Source organism: Heterodontus francisci, unplaced genomic scaffold, assembly GCF_036365525.1.
Source record: "Heterodontus francisci isolate sHetFra1 unplaced genomic scaffold, sHetFra1.hap1 HAP1_SCAFFOLD_374, whole genome shotgun sequence".
Taxonomy (NCBI): Eukaryota; Metazoa; Chordata; class Chondrichthyes; order Heterodontiformes; family Heterodontidae; genus Heterodontus; species Heterodontus francisci.
Genome location: NW_027140800.1, coordinates 202,041 through 217,614, shown reverse-complemented (window position 1 = coordinate 217,614; position 15,574 = coordinate 202,041). Strand labels below are relative to the sequence as shown.

At 49.5% G+C, this 15,574-nt stretch overlaps 1 protein-coding gene and 2 pseudogenes across 1 annotated transcript in view; all 3 read right to left on the bottom strand.

Annotated features, from left to right (window-relative positions):
- The window catches only part of LOC137361160 (zinc finger protein 154-like), a 32,254-nt gene extending 28,715 nt beyond the window's left edge, over positions 1-3,539 (bottom strand). The window contains exon 1 of the mRNA XM_068026095.1: positions 3,442-3,539. Within this exon, the coding sequence (XP_067882196.1) occupies positions 3,442-3,539 (98 nt within the window). The remainder of the gene's footprint in view (positions 1-3,441) is intronic.
- Positions 3,540-5,301: 1,762 nt separating this feature from the next.
- LOC137361159 (zinc finger protein 229-like) lies at positions 5,302-11,624 on the bottom strand (annotated as a pseudogene).
- Positions 11,625-12,721: 1,097 nt separating this feature from the next.
- On the bottom strand, positions 12,722-13,427 carry LOC137361158 (zinc finger protein 239-like; annotated as a pseudogene).
- Between the last annotated feature and the right edge of the window lie 2,147 nt (positions 13,428-15,574).

The window sequence follows — 15,574 nt, the reverse complement described above, 5'->3', positions numbered from 1 at the left end:
CACAGGTGTATCAGCTGGTAAGATGACTGAGTGAATCTCTGTCCACACTCAGAGCAGGTGAACTGTCTCTCCCCAGGGTCAACTCACTGGTGTATCAGCAGGAAGGATAACAGAGTGAATCTCTTCCCACACTCTGAGCAGGTGAATGGTCTCTGCCCAGTCTGAACACACTGGTGGAACTGCAGGCAGGATGAATGAGTGAATCTCTTCCCAAACTATGAGAGGGGAATGGTCTCTCCCCAGTGTGAACTCATTGGGTATCTGCAGGTAGGATGACTGAGTGAATCTCTTCCCACACTATGAGCAGGTGAACGGTCTCTCCCCAGTGTGAACTCACTGGTGTATCAGCAGGTAGGATGACTGAGTGAATCTCTTCCCAAACTATGAGCAGGAGAACGGTCTCTCCCCAGTGTGAACTCACTGGTGTATCAGCAGGTAGGATGACTGAGTGAATCCCTTCCACACTCTGATAAGATGAACGGTCTCCCTCCAGAGAAAACTCAGTGGTGTATCAGCTGGTAGGATGACTGAGTGAATCTCTTCCCACATTCTGAGCAGGTGAACGGTCTCTCCCCATTGTGAACTCACTGTTGTTTCAGCAGTTTGGATGACTGAGTGAATCTCATCCCACAGTCTGAGCAGGTGAATGGTCTCTCCCCAGTGTGAACTCACTGTTGTATCAGAAGGTAGAATGACTGAGTGAATCTCTTCCGACACTCTGAGCAGGTGAACGGTCTCTCCCCAGTGTGAACTCACTGGTATATCAGCAGGTAGGATGACTGAGTGAATCACCTACAAGACTCTGAGCAGGTGAATGGTCCCTCCCCAGTGTGAACTACTGGTGTATCAGCAGGTAGGATGACTGAGTGAATCTCTTCCAAACTCTGAAAAGGTGAACGGTCTCTCCGCAGTGATATCTCACTGGTGTATCAGCTGGTAGGATGACTGAGTGAATCTCTTTCCCACACTCCGAGCAGGTGAACGTTCTCTCCCCAGTGTTAACTCACTGGTTTATCTGAAGGAAGGATGACTGAGTGAATCTCTTTCCCACTCTCTGAGCAGGTGAAAGGTCTCTCCCCAGTGTGAATTCACTGGTGTATCAGCAGTTTGGATGACTGAGTGAATCTCATCCCACAGTCTGAGCAGGTGAATGGTCTCTCCCCAGTGTGAACTCACTGGTGTATCAGAAGGTAGGATGACTGAGTGAATCTCTTCCGACACTCTGAGCAGGTGAACGGTCTGTCCCCATTGTCAACTCACTGGTGTATCAGAAGGTAGGATGACTGAGTGAATCTCTGTCCACACTCAGAGCAGGTGAACTGTCTCTCCCCAGGGTCAACTCACTGGTGTATCAGCAGGAAGGATAACTGAGTGAATCTCTTCCCAGACTCTGAGCAGGTGAATGGTCTCTCCCCAGTCTGAACGCACTGGTGGAACAGCAGGCAGGATGACTGAGTGAGTCTCATCCAACACTCTGAGCAGCTGAATGGTCTCTCCCCAGTGTGAACTCACTGGTGTATCAGAAGGTAGGATGACTGATTGACTCTCTCCCGACATTCAGAGCAGGTGAACGGTCTCTCCCCAGTGTGAACTCACCAGTGTATCAGCATGTTGGATGACTGAGTGAATCTCTTCCCACACTGTGAGCAGGTGAACGGTCTCTCCCAATTGTCAACTCACTGTTGTATCAGCAGGTAGGATGACTGAGTGAATCTCTTCCCACACCCTGAGCAGGTGAATGGTCTATCCCCATTGTGAACTCACTCTTGTTTCCGCAGGTATGATGACCGAGTGAATCTCCTACTGACACTGAGCAGGTGAATGGGCTCTCCCCAGTGTGAACTCACTGTTGTTTCAGCAGGTAGGATGTCTGAGTGCATCTTCTACCAGACTGTGAGCAGGTGAATGGTCTCTCCGCAGAGTAAACTCACTGGTATATCAGCAGGTTGGATGACTGAGTGAATCACATCCCACACTCTGAGCAGTTGAACGGTCTGTCCCCATTGTCAACTCACTGTTGCATCAGCAGTTAGGATGACTGAGTGATTCTCTTCCCACACTCTGAGCAGGTGAATGGTCTCTCCCCATTGTGAACTCATTGTTGTTTCAGCAGGTAGGATGACTGACAGAATCTCCTACCAGACTCTGAGCAGGTGAATGGTCTCTCCCCAGTGTGAACTCACTGGTGTATCAGCAGGGAGGATGACTGATTGAATCTGTTCCCACACTCTGACAAGGTGAACGGTCTCTCCTCAGTGATAACTCACTGGTGTATCAGCTGCTAGGATGACTGAGTGAATCTCTGTCCACACTCAGAGCAGGTGAACGGTCTCTCCCCAGTGTCAACTCATTTGTGTAACAGCAGGTAGGATGACAGAGTGAATCTCTTTCCCACATTCTGAGCAGGTGAAAGGTCTCTCCCGAGTGTGAACTCACTTTTGTATCAGCAGGAAAGATGACTGAGTGAATTTCATTCCACACTCTGAGCAGCTGAATCGTCTCTCCCCAGGGTGAACTCACTGGTGTATCAGAAGGTAGGATGACTGAGTGAATCTCTTCCGACACTCTGAGGAGGTGCACGGTCTCTTCCCAGTGTAAACTCACTGGTATATCAGCAGGTTGGATGACTGAGTGAATCACTTCCCACACTCTGAGCAGGTGAACGGTCTGTCCCCATTTTCAACTCACTGTTGTTTCAGCAGTTAGGATGACTGAGTGATTCTCTTCCCACACTCTGAGCAGATGAATGGTCTCTCCCCATAATGAACTCATTTTTGTTTCAGCAGGTAGGATGACTGTCTGAATCTCATCCAGACTCTGAGCAGGTGAATGGTCTCTCCCCAGTTTGAACTCACTGGTGTATCAGAAGGTAGGATGACTGAGTGAATCTCTTCCGACACTCTGAGCAGGTGAACGGTCTCTCCCCAGTGTGAACTCACTGGTGTATCAGCAGGTTGGATGTTTGAGTGAATCTCCTACCAGACTCTGCGCAGGTGAATGGTCTCTCCCCATTGTGAACTCACTGTTGTTACAGCAGGTAGGATGTCTGAGTGAATCTCCTATCAGACTCTGAGCAGGTGAATGGTCTCTCCCCAGTGTGGACTCACTGGTGTATCAGCAGGTAGGATGACTGAGTAAATACTTTCCCACACTCTGAAAGGGGAATGGTCTCTCCCCAGTGTGAACTCACTGGTGAATCAGCTGGTAGGATGACTGAGTGACCCTCTTCCGTACACTGAGCTGGTGAACAGTCTCTCCCTAATGTGAAATCACTGGTATATCAGCAGGTAGGATGACTGAGTGAATGTCGTCCCACACTATGAGCAGGTGAACGGTCTCTCCCCAGTGTGAACTCACCAGTGTATCAGCATGTTGGATGACTGAGTGAATCTCTTCCCACACTGTGAGCAGGTGAACGGTCTCTCCCAATTGTCAACTCACTGTTGTATCAGCAGGTAGGATGACTGAGTGAATCTATTCCCACACCCTGAGCAGGTGAATGGTCTATCCCCATTGTGAACTCTCTCTTGTTTCAGCATGTATGATGACCGAGTGAATCTCCTACTGACACTGAGCAGGTGAATGGTCTCTCCCCAGTGTGAACTCACTGGTGTATCAGCAGGTAGGATGACTGAATAAATCCTTTCCCACACTCTGAGCAGGGGAATGGTCTCCCCCAGTGTGAACTCACTGGTGAATCAGCAGTTAGGATGACTGAATGAACCTCTTCCCGCACACTGAGCAGGTGAATGGTCTCTCCCCAGTGTGAACTCACTGGTGTATTAGCAAGTAGGATGACTGAGTGAATCTCTTACCCACACTCTGAGCAGGTGAAGGGTCTCTCCCCTGTGTGAACTCACTGGTGTATCAGCAGGTAGGATGACTGAGTAAATCTCTTCCCAGACTCTGAGTAGGTGAACGGTCTCTCCCCAGTGTGAACTCACTGGTGTATCAGCAGGTAGGATAATTGAGTGAATCCCTTCCCACACTCTGAACAGGTGAAAGGTCTCTCCCCAGTGATAACTCATTGGTGTATCAGCTGGTAGGATAACTGAGTGAATCTCTGTCCACACTCAGTAGGTGAACGGTCTCTCCCCAGTGTCAACCCACTGGTGTATCAGCAGGTAGGATGACAGAGTGAATCTCTTTCCCACACTCTGAGCTGTTGAATGGTCTCTCGCCAGTCTCAACTCACTGTTCTATCAGCAGGTAGGATGACTGAGTGAATCTCTTCCTACACTCTGAGCAGGTGAATGATGTCTCCCCAGTGTGAACTCACTGGTGTAACAGCAGGTAGGATGACTGAGTGAATCTCATCCAACAATCTGAGCAGGTGAAAGGTCTCTACCCATTGTGAACTCACAGGTGTATCAGCAGTTTGGATGACTGAGGGAATCTCTTCCCACACTCTGAGCTGTTGAATGGTCTCTCGCCAGTCTCAACTCACTGTTCTATCAGCAGGTAGGATGACTGAGTGAATCTCTTCCTACACTCTGAGCAGGTGAATGATGTCTCCCCAGTGTGAACTCACTGGTGTAACAGCAGGCAGGATGACTGAGTGAATCTCATCCAACAATCTGAGCAGGTGAATGGTCTCTCCCCAGTGTGAACTCACTGGTGCATCCGAAGGTAGGATGACTGAGTGAATCTCTTCCAACTTTCTGAGCAGGTGAACGGTCTCTCCCCAGTGTGAACTCAGTGGTGTATCAGCAGGGAGAATGACCGAGTTAATCTCCCACGAGACTCTGAGCAGATGAATGGTCTCTCCCCATTGTGAACTCACTCTTGTTACAGCAGGTAGGATGTCTGAGTGAATCTCGTACCAGACTCTGAGCAGGTGAGTGGTCTCTCCCAACTGTGAACTCACTGCTGTATCAGCCGGTCGGATGACAGAGTAAATCCTTTCCCACACTCTCAAAGGGGAATGGTCTCTCCCCAGTGTGAACTCACTGGGGTATCAGCAGCGTGGATGACTGAGTGAACCTCTTCCCGTACACTGAGCTGGTGAACGGTCTCTCCCCAATGTGAAATCACTGGTATATCAGCAGGTAGGATGACTGAGTGAATCTCTTCCCACACTATGAGCCGGTGAACGGTCTCTCCCCAGTATGAACTCACTGGTGTATCAGCAGGTAGGATGACTGAGTGAATCTCTGTCCACAGTCAGAGCAGGTGAACTGTCCCTCCCCAGTGTCACCTCACTGGTGTATCAGCAGGTTGGATGACAGAGTGAAACTCTTGCCCACAACCTGAGCAGGTGAACGGTCTCTCCCCATTGTCAACTCACAGTTGTATCAGCAGTTAGGATGACTGAGTGAATCTCTTCCAACAATCTGAGCAGGTGAATGGTCTCTCCCCAGTGTGAACTGACTGGTGTATCATAAGGTAGGATTTCTGAGTGAATCCCATGCCACACTCTGAACAGGTGAACGGTCTCTCCCCAGTGTGAACTCACTGGTGTATCAGAAGGTAGGATGACTGAGTGAATCTCTTCCGACATCATGAGCAGGTGAATGGTCTCTCCCCAGTGTGAACTGACTGGTGTATCATAAGGTAGGATTTCTGAGTGAATCCCATGCCACACTCTGAACAGGTGAACGGTCTCTCCCAAGTGTGAACTCACTGGTGTATCAGAAGGTAGGATGACTGAGTGAATCACTTCCCACACTCTGAGCAGGTCAACGGTCTCTTCCCCATTGTCAACTCACTGTTGTTTCAGTAGGTCGGATGACTGAGTGAATCTCCGACCAGACTCTGAGCAGGTGAATGGTCTCTCCCCAGTGTGAACTCACTGGTGGATCAGAAGGTAGGATGACTGAGTGAATCTCTCCCGACATTCAGAGCAGGTGAACGGTCTCTCCCCAGTGTGAACTCACTGGTGTATCAGCAGGTTGGATGACTGAGTGAATCACTTCCCACACTGTGAGCAGGTGAACGGTCTCTCCCCATTGACAACTCTCTGTTGCATCAGCAGGTAGGATGACTGAGTGAATCTCTTGCCACACACTGAGCAGGTGAATGTTCTCTCCCCATTGTGAACTGACTCTTGTTTCAGCAGGTATGATAACCGAGTGAATCTCCTACTGACACTGAGCAGGTGAATGGTCTCTCCCCAGTGTGAACTCACTGGTGTATCAGCAGGTAGGATGACTTAGTAGATCCTTTCCCTCACTCTGAGCAGGGGAATGGTCTCTCCCCAGTGTGAACTCACTGGTGTATCAGCAGTTAGGATGACTGAGTGAATCCCTTCCCACACTCTGAGCAGGTGAATGGTCTCTACACTGTGTGAATTCACTGGTGTATCAGCAGGTAGGACGACTGAGTGAATACCTTCCCACACTCTGAACAGGTGAACGGTCTCTCCCCAGTGTGAACTCACTGGGTATCAGCATGTAGCATGACTGAGTGAATCCCTTCCCACACTATGAGCAGGTGAACGGTCTCTCCCCAGTGTGAACTCACTGGTGTATCAGCAGGTAGGATGACTGAGTAAATCCTTTTCCACACTCTGAGCAGGTGAAAGGTCTCTACCCAGTGTGAACTCACTGGTGTATCAGAAGGTAGAATGACTGAGTGAATCACTTCCCACACTCTGAGCAGGTGAATGGTCTCTCCCCAGTGTGCACTCACTGTTGTTTCAGCAGGTAAGTTGTCTGAGTGCATCTCCTACCATACTCTGAGCAGGTGAATGGTCTCTCCCCAGAGTAAACTCACTGGTAGATCAGCATGTTGGATGACTGAGTGATTCTCTTCCCACACTCTGAGCAGGTGAATGTTCTCTCCCCATTGTGAACTCATTGTTGTTTCAGCAGGTAGGATGACTGACTGAATCTCCTACCAGACTCTGAGCAGGTGAATGGTCTCTCCCCAGTGTAAACTCAATGGTATATCAGCAGTTTGGATGACTGAGTGAATCCTTTCCCACATTCTGAGAGGGGAATGGTCTCTCCCCGGTTTGAACTCACTGGTGTATCAGCAGGGAGGATGACTGATTGAATCTCTTCCCATACTCTGAAAAGGTGAACGGTCTCTCCTCAGTGATAACTCACTGGTGTATCAGCTGCTAGGATGACTGAGTGAATCTCTGTCCACACTCAGAGCAGGTGAACGGTCTCTATCCAGTGTGAACTCACTTTTGTATCAGCAGGAAAGATGACTGAGTGAATTTCATTCCACACTCTGAGCAGCTGAATCGTCTCTCCCCAGGGTGAACTCACTGGTGTATCAGAAGGTAGGATGACTGAGTGAATCTCTTCCGACACTCTGAGGAGGTGCACGGTCTCTCCCCAGTGTAGACTCACTGGTATATCAGCAGGTTGGATGACTGAGTGAATCACTTCCCACACTCTGAGCAGGTGAACGGTCTGTCCCCATTGTCAACTCACTGTTGTTTCAGCAGTTAGGATGACTGAGTGATTCTCTTCCCACACTCTGAGCAGATGAATGGTCTCTCCCCAGTGTGAACTCACTGGTGTATCAGAAGGTAGGATGACTGAGTGAATCTCTTCCGACACTCTGAGCAGGTGAACGCTCTCTCCCCAGTGTGAACTCACTGGTGTATCAGCAGGTTGGATGACTGAGTGAATCTCCTACCAGACTCTGCGCAGGTGAATTGTCTCTCCCCATTGTGAGCTCACTGTTGTTACAGCAGGTAGGATGTCTGAGTGAATCTCCTATCAGACTCTGAGCAGGTGAATGGTCTCTCCCCAGTGTGGACTCACTGGTGTATCAGCAGGTAGGATGACTGAGTAAATCCTTTCCCAAACTCTGAAAGGGGAATGGTCTCTTCCCAGTGTGAACTCACTGGTGAATCAGCAGGTATGATGACTGAGTGACCCTCTTCCGTGCACTGAGCTGGTGAACAGTCTCTCCCTAATGTCAAATCACTGGTATATCAGCAGGTAGGATGACTGAGTGAATGTCGTCCCACACTATGGGCAGGTGAAAGGTCTCTCACCAGTATGAACTCACTTGTGTATCAGCAGGTAGGATGATTGAGTGAATCCCTTCCACACTCTGAAACGGTGAAAGGTCTCTCCCCAGTGATAACTCACAGGTGTATCAGCTGGTAGGATGACTGAGTGAATCTCTGTCCACACTCAGAGCAGGTGAACTGTCTCTCCCCAGGGTCAACTCACTGGTGTATCAGCAGGTAGGATCACTGAGTGAATCCCTTCACACACTATGAGCAGGTGAACGGTCTCTCCCCAGTGTGAACTCACTGGTGTATCAGCATGTAGGATGACTGAGTAAATCACTTCCCACACTCTGAGCAGGTGAATGGTCTCTCCCCAGTGTGCACTCACTGTTGTTTCAGCAGGTAAGTTGTCTGAGTGCATCTCCTACCATACTCTGAGCAGGTGAATGGTCTCTCCCCAGAGTAAACTCACTGGTAGATCAGCAGGTTGGATGACTGAGTGATTCTCTTCCCACACTCTGAGCAGGTGAATGTTCTCTCCCCATTGTGAACTCATTGTTGTTTCAGCAGGTAGGATGACTGACTGAATCTCCTACCAGACTCTGAGCAGGTGAATGGTCTCTCCCCAGTGTAAACTCAATGGTATATCAGCAGTTTGGATGACTGAGTGAATCCTTTCCCACACTCTGAGAGGGGAATGGTCTCTCCCCAGTTTGAACTCACTGGTGTATCAGCAGGGAGGATGACTGATTGAATCTCTTCCCAAACTCTGAAAAGGTGAACGGTCTCTCCTCAGTGATAACTCACTGGTGTATCAGCTGCTAGGATGACTGAGTGAATCTCTGTCCACACTCAGAGCAGGTGAACGGTCTCTATCCAGTGTGAACTCACTTTTGTATCAGCAGGAAAAATGACTGAGTGAATTTCATTCCACACTCTGAGCAGCTGAATCGTCTCTCCCCAGGGTGAACTCACTGGTGTATCAGAAGGTAGGATGACTGAGTGAATCTCTTTAGACACTCTGAGGAGGTGCACGGTCTCTCCCCAGTGTAGACTCACTGGTATATCAGCAGGTTGGATGACTGAGTGAATCACTTCCCACACTCTGAGCAGGTGAACGGTCTGTCCCCATTGTCAACTCACTGTTGTTTCAGCAGGTATGATGACCGAGTGAATCTCCTGCCAGACACTAATCAGGTGAATGGTCTCTCCCCAGTGTGAACTCACTGGTGTATCAGCAGTTTGGATGACTGAGGGATTCTCTTCCCACACTCTGATCAGATGAATGGTCTCTGCCCAGTCTCAACTCACTGCTGTATCAGCAGGTAGGATGACTGAGTGAATCTCTTCCTACACTCTGAGCAGGTGATCGGTATCTCCGCAGTGTGAACTCACTGTTGTTTCAGCAGGTAGGATGACTGAGTGAATCTCATCCCACACTCTGAACAGCTGAACGCTCTCTCCCCAGTGATAACACACTGGTGTATCAGCTGGTGGGATGACTGAGTGAATCTCTTTCGCACACTCTGAGCATTTGAAAGGTCTCTTCCCAGTGTGAACTCACTGGTGTATCAGCAGGTTGGATGACTGAGTGAATCCCATCCCACTCTCTGAACAGGTGAACGGTCTCTCCCCAGTGTGAACGCACTGGTGTATCAGCAGGCAGGATGACTGAGTGAATCTCATCCCACACTCTGATTTGGTGAATGGCTTCTCCCCAGTGTGAACTCACTGGTGTATCAGCAGGTAGGATGACAGAGTGAATTTCTTTCCCACACTCTGAGCAGCTGAAAGGTCTCTCCCCAGTGTGAACTCACTGGTGTATCAGCAGTTTGGATGACTGAGGGAATCTCTTCCCACACTCGGAGCAGGTGAAAGGTCTCTCCCCATTGTCAACTCAATGTTGCATCAACAGGTAGGATGACTGAGTGAATCTCATCCGACAATCTGAGCAGGTGAATGGTCCCTCCCCAGTGTGAACTCACTGGTGTATCAGAAGGTAGAATGACTGAGTGAATCTCTTCCGACACTCTGAGCAGGTGAACGGTCTCTCCCCTGTGTGTACTCACTGGCGTATCAGCAGAATGGATGACTGAGTGAATCACTTCCCACACTCTGAGCAGGTGAACGGTCTCTCCAGATTGTGAACTCACTGTAATTTCAGCAGGTAGGATGTCTGAGTGAATTCCGTGCCACACTCTGAACAGGTGAACGGTCTCTTCAAAGTGTGAACTCACTGGTGTATCAGCAGGTAGGGTGACTGAGTGAATCTCATCCCACACTCTGAGCAGGTGAGTGGCCTCTCCCCAGTGTGAACTCACTGGTGTATCAGCAGGTTGGATGACTGAGTGAATCACTTCCCACACTCTGAGCAGGTGAATGGTCTCTCCCCAGTGAGAACTCACTGTTGTTTCAGCAGGTAGGATGCCTGAGTGAATCTCCTACCAGACTCTGAGCAGGTGAATGGTCTCACCCCAGTGTGAACTCACTGGTGTATCAGCAGGCAGGATGACTGAGTGAATCCATTCACACAATCTGAACAGGTGAACGGTCTCTCCCCAGTGCGAACTCACTGGTGTATCAGCTGGTAGGATGACTGAGTGAATCTCTGTCCACACTCAGTGGTGGTGAACGGTCTCTCCAGAGTGTTAACTCACTGGTGTATCAGCAGGTAGGATGACAGAGTGAATCTCTTTCCCACACTCTGAGCAGGTGAAAGGTCTCTCCCCAGTGTGAACTCACTGGTGTATCAGCAGTTTGGATGACTGAGGGAATCTCTTCCCACACTCTGAGCAGATGAATGGTCTCTCCCCATTGTGAACTCACTGTTGTTTCAGCAGGTATGATGACCGAGTGAATCTCCTGCCAGACACTGAGCAGGTCAATGGTCTCTCCCCAGTGTGAACTCACTGGTGTATCAGCAGTTTGGATGACTGAGGGATTCTCTTCCCACACTCTGATCAGATGAATGGTCTCTCCCCAGTCTCAACTCACGGTTGTATCAGCAGGTAGGATGACTGAGTGAATCTCTTCCTACACTCTGAGCAGGTGATCGGTATCTCCGCAGTGTGAACTCACTGTTGTTTCAGCAGGTATGATGACCGAGTGAATCTCCTGCCAGACACTGAGCAGTTGAACGTTCTCTCCCCAGTGATAACTCACTGGTGTATCAGCTGGTGGGATGACTGAGTGAATCTCTTTCGCACACACTGAGCATTTGAAAGATCCCTCCCCAGTGTGAACTCACTGGTGTATCAGCAGGTAGGATGACTGAGTGAATCCCTTCCCACACTCTGAACAGGTGAACGGTCTCTCCCCAGTGTGAACTCACTGGTTTATCAGCAGGCAGGATGACTGAGTGAATCTCATCCCACACTCTGATTTGGTTAATGGCTTCTCCCCAGTGTGAACTCACTAGTGTTTCAGCAGGCAGGATGACTGAATGAATTCCTTCCCATAATCTGAACAGGTGAACGGTCTTTCCCCAGTGTTAACTCACTGGTGTATCAGCAGGTAGGATGACAGAGTGAATTTCTTTCCCACACTCTGAGCAGGTGAACGGTCTCTCCCCATTGTGAACTCACTGTAATTTCAGCAGGTAGGATGACTGAGTGAATCTCCTACCAGACTCTGAGCAGGTGAATGTTCTCTCCCAAGTGTTAACTCACTGGTGTATCAGCAGGTAGGATGACTGAGTGAATCTCATCGCACAATCTGAGCAGGTGAATGGACACTCCCCAGTGTGAACTCACTGGTGTATCAGCAGGCAGGATGACTGAGTGAATCCCTTCCCATAATCTGAACAGGTGAACGGCCTCTCCCCAGTTTGAACTCACTGGTGCATCAGCAGGTAGGATGACAGAGTGAATCACTTTCCCACACTCTGAGCAGCTGTAATGTCTCTCCCCAGTGTGAACTCACTGGTGTATCAGCAGTTGGGATGACTGAGGGAATCTCTTCCCACACTCTGATCTGGTGAACGGTCTCTTCCAAGTGTGAACTCACTGGTGTATCAGCAGGCAAGATGACTGAGTGAGTCTCTTCCCACACTCTGAGCAGGTGAACGGTCTCTCCCGATTGTGCACTCACTGTTGTTTCAGCAGTTAGGATGACTGAGTGAATCTCCTACCAGACTCTGAGCAGGTGAATGGTCTCTCCCCAGTGTGAACTCACTGGTGTATCAGAAGGTAGGATGACTGAATGAATCTCTTCTGACACTCAGAGCAGTTGAACGGTCTCTCACCAGTGTGAACTCACTGGTGTATCAGCAAGTTGGATGACTGAGTGAATCCCTTCCCACACTCTGAACATTTGAACGTTCTCTCCCCAGTGATAACTCACTGGTATATCAGCTGGTAGGATGACTGAATGAATCTCTTCCCCACACTGTGAGCAGGTGAACGGTCTCTCCCCATTGTCAACTCACTTTTGTATCAGCAGGTAGGATGACCGAGTGAATCTTCTCCTGACACTGAGCAGATGAATGGTATCCCCCCGGTGTGAACTCACTGGTGTATCAGCAGGTAGGATGACTGAGTAAATCCATTCCCACACTCGGAGCAGGGGAATGGTCTCTCCCCAGTGTGAACTCACTGGTGTATCAGCAGGAAGGATGACTGAGTGAATCTCATCCCACACTATGAGCAGGTGAACGGTCTCTCCCTAGTGTGAAATCACTGGTGTATCAGCAGGTAGGATGACTGAGTTAATCCCTTCCCACACTCTGAACATTTGAACGTTCTCTCCCCAGTGATAACTCACTGGTATATCAGCTGGTAGGATGACTGAATGAATCTCTTCCCCACACTCTGAGCACGTGAAAGGTCTCTCCCCAGTGTGAACTCACTGGTGTATCAGCAGTTTGGATGACTGAGTGAATCTCTTCCCGCACTCTGAGCAGTTGAATGGTCTCTCCCCAGTCTCAACTCACTGTTGTATGAGAAGGTAGGATGTCTGAGTGTATCCCTTCCCAAACTCTGAGCAGGTGAAAGGTCTCTCCCCAGTGTGAACTCACTGGTGTATTAGCAGGTAGGATGACTGAGTGAATCTCATCACACGCTCTGAGCAGGTGAACGGTCTCTCCCCAGTTTGAACTCACTGGTGTATCAGCAGGTAGGATAACTGAGTGAATCCCTTCCCACACTTTGAACAGGTGAACGGTCTCTCCCCAGTGATAACTCACTGGTGTATCAGCTGGTAGGCTGACTGAGTGAATCTCTTTCCCACACACTGAGCATTTGAAAGGTCTTTCCCCAGTGTGAACTCAGTGGTGTATCAGCAGGCAGGATGACTGAGTGAATCCCTTCCCACAATCTGAACAGGTGAACGGTCTCTCCCCAGTGTGAACTCACTGGTGTATCAGCTGGTCGGATGACTGAGGGAATCTCTGTCCAAACTCTGAGCAGCTGAAAGGTCTCTCCCCAGTGTAAACTCACTGGTGCATCAGCAGTTTGGATGACTGAGGGAATCTCTTCCCACACTCTGAGCAGGTGAACGGTCTCTCCCCCATTCTCAACTCACTGTTTTATCAGCAGGTAGGATGACTGAGTGAATCTCTTCCCACACTCTGCGCAGGTGAATGGTCTCTCCCCATTGAGAACTCACTGTTGTTTCAGCAGTTATGATGCCCGAGAGAATCTCCTACAAGACACTGAGAAGGTGAATGGTCTCTCCCCAGTGTGAGCTCACAGGTGTATCAGTAGGTAGGATGACTGAGTAAATCCTTTCCCACACTCTGAGCAGGGGAATGGTCTCTCCCCAGTGTGAACGCACAGATGTATCAGCAGTTTGGATGACTGAGTGAATCTCTTCCCACACTCTGATCAGATGAATGGTCTCTCCCCAGTCTCAACTCACTGTTGTATCAGCAGGTAGGATGACTGAGTGAATAACTTCCCAGACTTTGAGCAGGTGAACGGTCTCTTCCCATTGTCAACTCACTGTTGTATCAGCAGGTAGGATGCCTGAGTGAATCTTCTACCAGACTCTGAGCAGGTGAATGGTCTCTCCCCAGTTTGAACTCACTTGTGTATCAGCAGGCAGGATGACTGAGTGCATCCTTTCCCACAATCTGAACTGGTGAACGGTCTCTCCCAGTGTGCACTCACTGATGTATCAGCTGGTCGGATGACTGAGTGAATCTCTGTCCAAACTCTGAGCAGATGAAAGGTCTCTCCCCAGTGTAAACTCACTGGTGTATCAGCAGTTTGGATGACTGAGTGAATCTCTTCCCACACTCTGATCAGATGAATGGTCTCTCCCCAGTCTCAACTCACTGTTGTATCAGCAGGTAGGATGACTGAGTGAATCACTTCCCAGACTTTGAGCAGGTGAACGGTCTCTCCCCAGTGATAACTCATTGGTGTATCAGCTGGAAGGATGACTGAGTGAATCTCTGTCCACACTCAGAGCAGGTGAATGGTCTCTCCCCAGTGTCAACCCACTGGTGTATCAGCAGGTAGGATGACAGAATGCATCTCTTTCCCACACTCTGAGCAGGTGAAAGGTCTCTCCCCAGTGTGAATTCACTGTTGTATCAGCAGTTTGGATGACTGAGTGAATCTCTTCCTACACTCTGAGCAGGTGAATGGACTCTCCCCAGTGTGAACTCACTGTTGTTTCAGCATGTAGGATGACTGAGTGATTCTCATCCCACACTCCGAGCAGGTGAACGGTCTCTCCCCTGTGTGAAATCACTGGTATATCAGCACGTTGCATGACTGAATGAATCACTTCCGACACTCTGAGCAGGTGAACGGTCTCTCCCGATTGTGAACTCACTGTTGTTTCAGCAGTTAGGATGACTGAGTGAATCTCCTACCAGACTCTGAGCAGGTGAACGGTCTCTCCCCAGTGTGAACTCACTGGTGTATCAGCAAGTTGGATGACTGAGTGAATCACTTCCCACACTGTGAGCAGGTGAACGGTCTCTCCCCATTGTCAACTCACTTTTGTATCAGCAGGTAGGATGACCGAGTGTACCTCCTCCTGACACTGTGCAGGTGAATGGTCCCCCCCGGTTTGAACTCACTGGTGTATCAGCAGGTAGGATGACTGAGTAATTCCTTTCCCACACTCGGAGCAGGGAAATGGTCTCTCCCCAGTGTGAACTCACTGGTGTATCAGCAGGAAGGATGACTGAGTGAATATCTTCCCACACTATGAACAGGTGAACGGTCTCTCCCCAGTGTGAAATCACTGGTGTATCAGCAAGAAGGATGACTGAGTGAATCCCTTCCCACACTCTGAACAGTTGAACGTTCTCTCCCCAGTGATAACTCACTGGTGTATCAGATGCTCGGATGACTGAGTGAATCTCTTTCCCGCACTCTGAGCAGGTGAAAGGTCTCTCCCCAGTGTGAACTCACTGGTGTATCAGCAGTTTGGATGTCTGAGTGAATCTCTTCCTGCACTCTGAGCAGTTGAATGGTCTCTCCCCATTCTCAACTCACTGTTGTATGAGAAGGTAGGATGTCTGAGTGAATCTCTTCCCAAACTCTGAGCAGGTGAATGGTCTCTCCCCAGTGTGAGCTCACAGGTGCATCAGCAGGTAGGATGACTGAGTGAATGTCTTCCCAGACTCTGAGCAGGAGAATGGTCTCTCCCCAGTGTGAACTCACTGGTGTATCAGCAGGTAGGATGACTGAGTGAATGTCT